Consider the following 12,647-nt stretch of genomic DNA (forward strand, 5'->3'; position numbering starts at 1 on the left):
AAATGGCTGGAAAGATCGGTGAAGCAGTATATAAGTCTAAGTGCCATTGCCATTACTTCTCAGCACATTGTAGATTTCTTGAAAAACAAATATCACTTCATAAAGAGCACAATGAGCTAAAGAGCTGTGACATCAATTGTCTGCTTCTGTGATTGTGGATAGGTAGAAACCACAGAATATGTTCTTTGTTGCTCCTTTCATAGAGACATTTGCTCTTTTATTGCTCTGACTCAGCTCTGAAGCTGCTTAGAAATTAATTGCCTTTTACTATAGTGGCTAAGTTTTGCACTTTGTAAGGTCAAGCTCCTGCTACATAGATATATATTTATGTTATTTCAACTATTATTAACTTTTCTGCAATTTTAGATGTTATCACCCACATAAATTATTATCACTTTTGTAATTTTAGACATTGCAAGTAGCTCTCAAATTATAACCTTTTGTTTAGTGATCATTCAAAGTTACAACAGCACTGAAAAAAGTTATTAATGACCTTTTTTCACACTTATGACCATCCCCGTGGTCACGTGATTAAAATTTGGACAGTTGGTCACTGGCTCCTATTAGTGACAGCTGCAGTATCCTAGGGTTATTTGATCACCTTTTGCGACTTTCTGACAAGCAAAGTTAATCTGGAAGCCACAACTGTGGGAAGAAAAGTTGTAAACTGGACCAAAACTCACTTAATAACTTTGTCGCTTAGCAACAGAAATTTGAGTTCAAATCTGGTCGTAGTCAAGGACTACCTGTATCATATTTTATGTAATGTTATGTCATACTACTATACTTATAACTTAGACCAGTGATGGCTAACCTTTTTGCCATCGCGTGCCAAAAACTGGGGGAGTACAGGATAGTTGCGAGCGCACGTGCCCACACCCATAATTCTATGTGCCCTGCCCCCCGCGCATGCACATGCGACCCCTCCATGGTCCCCCTGCTTTTGGCATGTGATGGCACGGTGGGCATGGTAGGCCTGTTTTTTTGCCCTGCCCAGGCTCAAGAGGCTTTCTAGGAGCCTGGGGAGGGCGAAAACAGCTTTCCCCACCCCACTGGAGGCCTTCTGGAGGCCGGAAACAGCCTGTTTGCCAACTTCCGGTAGGCCCGGAAGGCCCAAAAATCAGCTGGCCAGCGTGCGCATGCATGCTGGAGCTGAGCTAGGGCAACACTCGCGTGCCCACCAATATGGCTCCGCGTGCCACAGGTTCGCCATCACGGACTTAGACAAAGATTGCTATGGTTGCTTTTAGACTTTAGTCAAAGGTTCTAGTGAGGCTATGTTATTAGATAAGTTTTTCTGATTTCAGAGGAGCAGACTATTTAGGATATCATCTTAGGTTGAATGAAAAAGGGCAGCATACAAAATGCTTACATTGTCCTATCATCATTGACAAACTTACATAGTCTTTTTCAAAAATAGATATGTGTTAGATATTAGGATTTAGTAATCTTTGTTACCTGGGTGTTCTAATGGTGGCAGAGTAGGGTGAAGATCTTTATTACAGAAATCCTGATCTGTGCAGCATGCAATTAATCTCCTTGGTTGAGACAATGGAGTGTCCTGTAATAATTATAGATAAGATTTATATAAAATAGCTATGAAACAGTTCATCACAATTTTAAACTATAAAGAGACACATAAAGAAAAGGTGTGTACATGCAAACAGTTCAAGGTGCTCGTCTTAAAAAAATTAAGAGTGCAACTATTTCAATATAAATGCAATGTATAACTCAGGTTGCTTATCATTATCAAACTCTTTTGGATATTTTTTTACATGTGCAGTTTAATTCCAATTATGAGAAAATGTTAAAAAAAACACACACACACACATTATAGTCAAGACCTTACTAATGACAAAATTGGCATTTACAGCCAGATGCAATGTATTGCAGCTACCTCATCGTGATTGTTTTGCCAATTTCCAGCAAAAACCTTGGAGAAGTTGGATTTGTTTAACGAGTGACAATTGTAAAACTGGATCTGACTCGAGTTACAACTGCGACAACTTAGGTTAGAAATTCCAGCTCCAATTGTGGACATACGTTAAGGTCCATTTGATTAGTGACTGAAATTAAAATTGCACTGAAAAAAATGACTCATGACCATTTTTCACATTTACAATTCCGTGGTCACATGACCAAAATTCAGATGCTTGGCAACTGTCTTCAGTTGCAGTGTCTTTATCGCCTTTTCCAACCTTCTGACAAGCAAAGTCAATGGGGAAGCCAGATTTACTTAACAACCATTTTACTAACTTAACAACGGCAGTGATTCATTTAATAACTATGTCAAGAAAGGTTGTAAAATGGGGCAAAATTCACTTAACAACTGTCTTGCTTAGCAACGGAAATGTTGGTCATAAGTCGAGGACTACTGTATTCAAGTTTTCTACTTTTACAATTCTGAGCCGGTCTTTCCTTAGCATTGTTGGTCAAACGCAACAGAATATTTCTGCTGATCATATTAATGGCAATAACATTCTCAATTTGTTTCTTTGACCTTGTAAAAATAATGGAAAACATTAATATTTTAATTCCCGACAATATTCAGATCGATTCTGAAAGTTCAGGTTGAGTTCACAACATTTTCTTACTCGGCATTGGAAGTCAGAACCTTCTAAACCTATGCAGCCTGTAGTAAAACTCTGTCCTCCCGTATCTTCATCTTCCACCATTGCAAAACAATAGCCATCCGTGCTGAATACAAGAAAAAGACAAAGATGTTTCATTTAGCCTTTAATATTCATGATTCTCATAAGCGTTGTTCATAATTCAGAAGCATCTTAACCTGGAAATCATTCAATTAACTGCAGTAAACATTTGTTAAAAACCAAACAGCATGATGCTCTGTGGTTAGCCATTCTTTGCAGAAAATCGCTTTTTGTCCAAAAATCTGGTACTTCTGATATTTGGGAGTTATTTTCCACTGGTGTTTGACTAGAAAAGAGTAAGGAAGACCAAATGTGCAGCATTTGTTGATTTCTAATGATTATTACTATATTCAATTATTTGGCAAACTGTTAGTATGAGCTTTCTGTTAGTGACTTCTCGTTCCTACTCCTCTGGGGACTGCCAGGAAAACGGATCAGAAAGAGGGTGGAGCAATGCACAAGCTGTATCATGCTATGGTTTGTTCACATCATCCTTAATTTTGGCAGAGAATGTTGCAAAAAACCACAGCCAACTTTATCAGAACAAGGAAAATCAACTTTCCAATCTAGACTGTTCACTAAGGAAGAATTGGCATATCTCCAGCCAGAACTGCCTATCACAAAGCAAATGTGATGAATGGAGAGCCAAAATGTTTGGGTTTCAATAAGCTGTACAATTATGCAAACTACACGGGACTCCGATGTTCATTTTTTTAAAACATCTTTTTGGTGGAGGATTTTTCCCCCCCAGTTTATGTTAAGTTTACAATATGTTTTATACTACAGCGCTACAATACTGTTTCCTGCTTCCAAGTGTGAGGAAGTAGCATCACTGTTTTTTTTTTGGCAAACAGTCTGATTTTTAATATGTTGTTATGACTGTCCTGGAATTCAGGATGAAAGATACAACATTTAATTACATTAGAAAGAGGCACTAACTGAGCCAGTTCAGGTATTAATCAGGGATCCATGAACTGAAAGCAAATAAATACCCACCCAGGCACTTCCTTTCCTCAGGAGACTAACTTTTGTGTTGTCATTCTAATCTTATTAAAAACTAGGATGCTCTACAAAGTCAAAATAAGGAAACTGAGATTTTTTTTAAAAAGGTTTCCAACAATCTACAGTATGAAAACAAAGTAAGACAAGACGAATAACCAAAAAAAGAATAACTTAATCATGACTTACCAGCTGAACTCAAATATTCCTGGTTTTTTTTTTTTTAAATATTGACATATTTTAGCATTGATGTATACACACATACAATCAAGATTGAATGGAAACCGGTTTATTACTATTTTACAGTCTTGTGTTGCATAGAACAACTAAGAAAGCAAAAATGAAATGAAGTATATTGTGTTCTATGGTCAATAGTAATTTTTTAATAGCCAAAGTAAACAGATGGGGGAAAAATAATAAAACATGTAATAGAATTACTGACAGACCCTGAAAATAAAAGGCAAAGTTTTAATTAAAGATTACCTAGCCCATGGTGTGATTTTAACTAAGATGTTAACTAAATATAAGAAAGGGGGGACATAACCCAGAGGCTTTGCAGCTGTTTAACCAGCATCATTATCCTGTTTCCATTCAACAAGTTGTAATATCTTAAATATTGATCATGATGAAAGAATTTGGAAGATAATTTTTTAAAAATCTCCAAAGGATTTTCAATTCTGATCCCCAGAGGACAACATATATGATTCTTTTCCACGCTGTGGTTGGAAAGAGAACTTTTTCAAATGGAATCACTTTGAGTAACACAGAGAACCTTGAAACAATAAAATTACTGTCATTTCTCTCTATTTAGTCCACCTTTTTTCTTTTGTTCTCGCCTTCTCTCTCTGCCATCTGTTTTTGCTCTTTCTTCTTTCCTCCTCCCCCACTCCCCACTCCATGTCTTTTCTCCTTTTTTTCCAACAACTGGTTTCCACTTCAAGCAAAGATTTTCAAAGCTCACCCTTCTTTTTTGCACTGACCCCCATCAAGCAAATTGAAACTTCATCCTCCTGGAGACACATTTTGAAAACTGTGCAGTCTCTTTTTCATAGGAATCTTTGGGACTGAGTGAAGCAGAATCTAAAGTGCAGCTGCTGCAAGCTACTGAAATTTTAGCCACGTGCAACAGATACACTACTACTGATATAGGCTTTAAATACCATATATTTCAATATATACATATTCTTCAAACATACCACATAGCTCCTGGATATGGTATGATAATTTGTAACTATAAGATGCTAAACACCCTTGCTTTAATTTTCAGAAATATATATATTGCCTCAAGTAAAAGAAGTTTAATTTGTTAGTGATTACATTTAAACGGAACTATGCCCTGAAGAAATGTTTATACCATTTATCTCAGAAGTCTGTGAATAAGACCTAAATTCAGTTTAAAACTTGTTTTGGATTAGTCACAATCCTTCTAAACTGAGAAGCCCTTACAACACTACTTACATATATATTTGGCACGAGGAATTACTCTCTTAAAGTGCAATAAATCTACTAAATCAATACACCCAAGTTAGAATAATGAAATCTATGGTAAATAGATTTCACTACTGAAAGGCTTTGTAGCCACTTTGAAGGCTACAAAATCCATATGAAAGAAGCCCATTGTGTCAAAAAATTCCTTGTATATAAATTAACATGTATGGTTTATTACTGGGTCACATGTCTTCTGTCTAGTATAGACAAAGAAATCAATAGGACAGAGAAGATAAGTTCTTTATTTTGGGCATATAAAAAAGCAGAAAGTGGGTTCAAGTTGGAGAAAAGGGTTAAATATTTTGGGGTTATATTGATGAATATAAATTCTAAATTGTTTCAAAACAATTTTGTAGCTGCATGGAATGATATTAAACATGAGATAACTTGCAATTATCCTTATTGGACAGAATCTATGTAAATAAGATGAATATTTTACCAAAGATGTTATTTTTATTTCAGAGTTTACCAATATTAACAACTGACAGTCCATTTCAACAATGGCAAAAGGATATTTCTACATTTATACGGCACAGGAAACCCCCTCCCCCAATAATTAGATATAAACCTGCAAGATGCTAAAGAAAGAGAAAGTTTGAGTTTACTAGATTTGAAATTTTATTTTGATGCCTGCTGTTTGATCTGGATGAGTGATTCTGTAAAACAAGAGATTATTTGAATTAGACAGCCATGAACTATGATTAAGACAGCAAGCCTACTTATGGTAAGGTAAATGTTAAGGTAAAAATAAATGTTGATTTTAAGAATCACTTTGTTAGACCTGCAGTCCCAAGAGTTTGGAACAGATATAAAAATGGGTTCTCTAAAAAGGTATCTCAAAAAGCCCTTTTCAGAAAAGAAATGGTAATACCAGACAGGTGGATCTATCCCTGTTTAAGGAACAGGTGAAAATCATGGCTAACAGGGCCTGCAGAATTTCATGTGCCCATTTCTGGATCATGAGGTTCTACTCTTCTTTTGCTTTATCCGTTATGTTTTTCTTTTATTTTTCTTATTTATAATAATAATAATAATAATTTTATTTCTATACCGCCCTTCTCCCGAAGGACTCAGGGCGGTGTACAGACAATTTAAAAACACAAGACACAACAATGATTAAAAATTAAAATAATTAAATAGATTTGGACCGGTTTAAAACCCCAAAAATTTAAAATACCCCAATTTAAAATCATTATGTTGATAGTCAGAATGCCTGATTTTTTTTATATTGTGATATGATTTTGTTATTTTGCTTCTAAGCCTCCCAGAGTCACTTTATGTGAGATGGACGGCTGTATAAATTTACTAAACATATAAAATAGTTAACAAGAGCCCAAGTAAAATAGCTCAGCATCTGAGGTTTGATAAAATATACACTCTTAATTTTACAAAATAAGGACCCTTGTCAATTAAGATGACAAAAATCTTCAATTTAATCTGGATTTATCTACTGTACTTTCTCTTCCCTTTTTCTTTAAAACACCACAAATACCACTTTCTCTTTTTATTTGTAAATACCTGAAGATCCAGTTAAGTCTTTGACTGGGCAATTAAATAAATCAATGAAAGTAGTAGATTCGAATCCCAGAGTATTTAATTAGATTATCCAAAGTGAGATTTTTTAAAAATCTAATATTCCATTCCCCTCACTGACTAATAAGAGCAATTAATAGCTCTTAGCCCAACCCACAGGATTGTTGTTGTTGGAAAAATAAGAGGAGTAGTGAACATGTCATTTGTAAAAACAATCTAGGTGGGATAGAAACAAACTAATAAAGAAATAAAACTTCTGTATGAAGAAGTTAACTTTTTGGTTAACTTATAAACAAATACAGATAGTCCTTGCTTAACAACTGCCCTGTTTAGTGACCATTTGAAGTTACAATAGTGCTGAGAAAATAATTTTACCATTGCAGCATCCCATGGTCATTGATCCCTATTTGTACACTTCACAGCTGGATTCAGATGAAGCAAATCAATGAAGTTGGCAGTGAAATCCCAAGTTCCTGTCATATGATGTCTTGCTTAAAGATTGACTTTATGAGTGCAGAGAAAATGATGTCACAGTCACATGAGGTTTCCCAACTGTATCCATTAAGTGGGGACTAACTGTAGAAGCAAGGTATTTTAAATCCGTGCTTTTTATATTTAGATTGCTTTTAACAAAAGTATAGTGACTAAAACATTTTTGACAGAAATAAATTACACACCTGCTCTTTCTTATTATGAGGACAAAACATGCCAGTTTTTAAAATTGATAAACATATTTTTTTCCTTGCTCAAAAGTGCCTTTACAATTATGGGGATATGTCAACATTTCCTAAATTCCTTTCCTTTCAATTTTTTAAATATAGAGCTGCTTCAAGATGAAAAGCACACTTAACTCTGTGAGGACAGTTGTTGTTGGCTACTTTTTATAAGCATCTTAAAGAAGATGTCTCAAATTCAGCATCTCAGATAAGCATCATGTTTTTAAATATGGCCAGCTCCCTAAAATGATCATTCGCTTGGCTGGAATTATTCACAATTCAATGCTTTTAAAAAGATGTGTGAGTGCTTTGATAACATCCAAGTTTTTATTACAGAAAGTTGTTCCTAAAGGGCTAGGAAAATAAATGTGTGTTTGGAACTTCCCAGGTGCAGGACGTTTACATGATGATGGTTAGTGTTTCCAAAGGCTGAAGGTTAACATAACCTTTACAAGCCCTGGTTTAGGAAATGCTTTCAATAGCTTTCACCTCTCCCAGGAAAAGGTCCTTGTTAATCCATCCAACAGACACACCTGTGCACTCAGCCATCTCCTCCTGCAGGTAGGTTGACAGTATTTACATATTCTTTGTGGTGATGCAAGGTAATAATGAAACCCTACACCACGGCCTTAAAAATATACCAGAGTCTGAGGGTTTCATTCTGAGCCGAAATTAAATGCTTTAAACAAATCTTGTCCCATTCTTGTGAAATTCTCCAAGCAGGATTCAAATTGCCAGCCCTCACTATGTGGCACTTGGACAGACATTGTGGTGTATTATGTACTCAAGTAAATATTTGCAGTTAGATGTTTCATGTTTGCATTCTTCACCGTACAGCTCTTATCTGTGTGAAGTTGCACAAAAGGAATAACTAAAGTTACACTTTCTATGAAGCAAAGGCCGGCAACCTCTTAAGAAAGTTAGAAACAGAGGGGAACACTTTTTAAAAAGTTCCTGAAAATGTGAGTTTATAAAAGTCATTTTCACATTCAACAATGCAGACATCCTAATGCCTTTTGAAAGAACTGAGTGTTTACATGTACAAACATATATTTTGTAAAAGAAGAGTCAAATTTTACAAGTGTTTTAAATTCTGCCTCTATAGAATATTGAGTTAACTATATTTTCAAACTATGAAGTTTGTTCCTTGATTTGCGGTAATTCTAACAATAGACTTGTTTTTTAATCCAAAGGTGTTTTTTTTAAGTAATCCAAGACAGCAAGTGTATTGTTAAGAAAAGAAGGAAGGACAACTTGAAAGCCATTCAAATCATCATCTTAACTGAATGAAAAACGTTAACAACATGCGTCTAAAATGTACTTGCCTTTTTATTCTATCAAGAGCCATTCTCCTTAAATCAGTGTAAACTCTATGTATGACTTGGGTGTCTCTGGGCCTAAGACTTGTAGGAAAATGTGTTGGCACAGAACAAATATACTTAATATTTTGTTGTGTATTAATCAGTATTAACTCCAAATACCAAATATAAAGTTTAAAAGGTTAACAAAATCAACACCATATGGAAAGACAGTTGTCTTCTTTTTCTGCCAAGAAAATATTTCTGTATTTTCAGAAATGTAAAAAGCATTATTCAGAAAGAATACCAAAATAGGAAAAGGAGCTTAGGAGGAGAAAAAAATAACCTGCACAAAGGCCACCATCAGATATGTTAAGCAGGAACATGAGTTAAACCTGGGGTCTCCAACCTTGGCAACTTTACGAGTTGTGGACTTCAACTCCCAGAATTCCTCAGCCAGCATGTGCTGGCTGAGGAATTCTGGGAGTTGAAGTCCACAACTCGTAAAGTTGCCAAGGTTGGAGACCCCTGAGTTAAACAACAGTTAGACAAAATTTTCCTTACCAGATTATCCCTTTCTTTAGCAACTGATATTTACTGTTCCTAAAATCTCAGTATTTATTTGGGTAGCAAAATTAGCAATCATTTACAGATGCATTTCTCATGATTTGGTTTAATCTTTTAAAAGCATTTAAGTCAAATGGACATGATACCAATTTAAATCATAGATGCAGCAAATTACGTAAATTGCACATTTGTGTGAAGATTTCCCCACCAACCTGCAAGTGTTGTTTTTTGAATTTTCAGGACAGTAGTGATGACAGTGACACCACAGCTTCTTCTGGGTAGGAGCAGCTGCTGTGCTCCCCCCATCTTCTTTCCTAGCATCTATGTTTCCTTTCCCAGAATTCCTCAAGGGCCTGCTGTCTAGGAAGTTTGCTGCACAGGAAAAGAAAACAACAATGCAAATAAGACTAAGAATTTTGAGTCGGCAGTCCACAGTTCTGGAAAATGTCAAGATTTAGGTTATGAAGGACCCATACATACAAATGTTAGATATACTCACTGTTGAAATATTGTTAACTTTTTCTAATTCATAGCAACATGAACATTTATTTGAAATTTTAATTTTCTTTACTATTGATTATATAAAATTTACTACCCATCATTATAACTTATCTCTCTGTATTTGAGAAACATTCCTATTAAAGATCCGTCCCCACATCTGGCATCCTTGATATTTATGATATTAAATATCAGCTTTTCCATACAGTATTGTTTACACTACTCAAATTCTTAAAGCTGAGTGCAGAGATATTTTCAGTTATGTAGAACGAAAATTCTATATGTTGCAAGAAAGTGAATTAAATTTAAATAGTTCTTAAATATGACAAAGGGAACATATATTTAATACTACATGTTTTGACTGCAGCGAGAATTGTATTTTCACAACACTGGAAAAATGTGGAAACTCCTACAGATGAAAATATAATTTAAAAAATATTAGATTGTGCAGAAATGGATAGGTTAACATTAAAGATAAAGGATAAAGAGGATACAAAATATTTTTCAACATGGGATTTGTTTTACCAATGGTTAGATAATAAACAGGAACTGTACTGTGATCTACCAAATCATAGTAGAAACTATGCAGCAGCATTAAACATAAAGCAGGTGAACATGATAACACACTTTTTAGACTTAAGGCAATGGTTGACTGCATATATGAATAGTCTTCAAATACAAACATCTTCAAGATAGTCCACATTTAGCAACTGCCTTGTTTAGTGACTATTTGCATTTACCACAGGGATAAAAATGTAACTTAACAACCAATCCTTGCCTTTATGACCTTTGCAGGTCTGTAAAGCAAAGGAAAACTGAAGATTGTAAACCCAATCTCTGCTTCACTTAGTGACTATTTTGCTTAACGACCGAGTTGTGGCTCCCAATTGTGGTCTACCTGCATTAGCATATTCATTTTAGCTTTCTTCAAACAACTAGTTATAAAACTAACTCCTGATTGGGGATGAACGGTTTTGCTTTCAAATATTTGAGCATAGAATGCTCAATGCAATGTCTCCCATCAATACATATAACAGATGGATTTTTTTTCTAGCTTTTAGCCCAGTGGAGAGCAGAATATATTAACAGTTACAAATTTGAAAATCTTGTTTTATATATTGAAAATGTATTTACTTAACGAACTTATATGTTGTCTTAAACAGAAAGGTAGGTGGTTTGGCTCTCTAAGAATTTTTTTAAGAATAGAATAGAATAGAATAGAATAGAATAGAATAGAATAGAATAGAATAGAATAGAATAGAATAGAATAGAATAGAATAGAATAGAATAGAATTCTTTATTGGCCAAGTGTGATTGGACACACAAGGAACACTGTGCACACTGAGAGCACAGTATGAGTATGTCTTGGTGCATACACTCTCAGTATACATAAAAGAAAAGATACATTCGTCACGAATCATAAGGTACAACACTTAATGATAGTCATAGGGTACAAATAAGCAATCAAATCATATTAGGAAACAGTCAATATAAATCGTAAGGATACCAGCAACAAGGTTACAGTCATACAGTCATAAGTGGGAGGAGATGGTTGATAGCAACGATGAGAAGATTAATAGAAATGCAGACTTAGTAAATCGTTTGACAGTGTTGAGGGAATTATTTGTTTAGCAGTGATGGCGTTCAGGAAAAAACTGTTCTTGTGTCTAGTTGTTCTGGTGTGCAGTTCTCTATAGCGTTGTTTTGAGGATAGGAGTTGAAACAATCTATGTCCAGGATGCGAGGGGTCTGTAAATATTTTCACAGTCCTCTTTTTGACTCGTGCAGTATACAAGTCCCCAATGGAAGGCAGGTTGGTAGCAATTGTTTTTTCTGCAGTTCTAATTATCCTCTGAAGTCTGTGTCTGTCTTGTTGGGTTGCAGAAGCAAACAGGTATTTCTTTTAGAAAACCTCTCTCACACACAATAACCAGCAATGAATTAATTTAGGGCATTTTAAATTCCAACCTACAAAGAAGAATTTAACATCAATAGGTGTTAGATTTTTGGGTCAGTGGAACAGAGCCTTTTAAAACTAAAGCTCCATTTTCAGCAAATAAGCACAAAACTGGGATTGTGACTAACATTGTTATTTATGGACAGAAGACTGACTTTTACAAATGTTCTAGGCAGAAGTTTCAGACAGCTGGCAAAGTGAAATAAAAAAATAATAATAATAATGAAGAATAAAAAGGCCAGCCATGTACATGCCTTTTTAAAAGACGTGAATATTTTCTCACTTTTCTGAAACTTATAGAGCAAGCAGATTCAATCTATTTTGTACATAAGTACCTCTCACACACAATCACCACAAACATTTAGGAACCCAAACTAATCAAGGTTAGGCACTTTTTAAATCCTATAAGATTTAAAGCACTCTTTAGAAAGCAACTTCCCAGAGCAGCAATTTAGTATAGACAGGTCACTGACTGTAGCAAATAATCTATAATCCAGACCCTTATGTAATTCAGACTTGGCTACTAAACTAAAATAGCTCTTGCAAAAAAAACAAAGAAACAAAGACAAATGTTAGACACCATCTAAAGTCTAGAGAAGAGTAGCTACTAGAGAAACATATTCGGAGTTTACTTTGTTAAAGCAATTTCCCCAGAGAGTTCCACTGATGTTCATCCATCCTTACATTCAGGAGACAGTTATAAGCTTGTATGAATAATTTTCCAGATGATTAATTTAATAACAGAACCCTTATTGTGTTAACGTTTTTCTGTGTGATGTGCTGTACTGATTAGAATGGTTTGTTTTAATATTATCCCCCAGTTTTCTCGTTTTGTTGTATTTGTGAGGATTCTTTTCATGATACCACAACAGGCTATTAATTTTAATGTAAGGAAATAGGATGTGTAATTTTATTGACAAGATAGCGAAGCAGGATCAGG

The 12,647-nt window shown here is 34.9% G+C and overlaps 1 protein-coding gene across 1 annotated transcript in view; it reads right to left on the reverse strand.

Moving 5' to 3' along the window:
* The window catches only part of BMPR1B (bone morphogenetic protein receptor type 1B), a 73,589-nt gene that overhangs the window by 21,493 nt on the left and 39,449 nt on the right, over window positions 1-12,647 (reverse strand). Inside the window, exons 2-4 of the mRNA XM_070949128.1 lie at window positions 9,465-9,624; window positions 2,595-2,697; window positions 1,459-1,561 (exon numbers count right to left, since the gene is read on the reverse strand). Coding sequence (XP_070805229.1) covers window positions 1,459-1,561; window positions 2,595-2,697; window positions 9,465-9,624 — 366 coding nt within the window. The remainder of the gene's footprint in view (window positions 1-1,458; window positions 1,562-2,594; window positions 2,698-9,464; window positions 9,625-12,647) is intronic.

Source organism: Pituophis catenifer, unplaced genomic scaffold, assembly GCF_029215685.1.
Source record: "Pituophis catenifer annectens isolate HBS135680 unplaced genomic scaffold, rPitCat1.0.hap2 SCAF_8, whole genome shotgun sequence".
In the NCBI taxonomy this organism is placed as follows: domain Eukaryota; kingdom Metazoa; phylum Chordata; class Lepidosauria; order Squamata; family Colubridae; genus Pituophis; species Pituophis catenifer.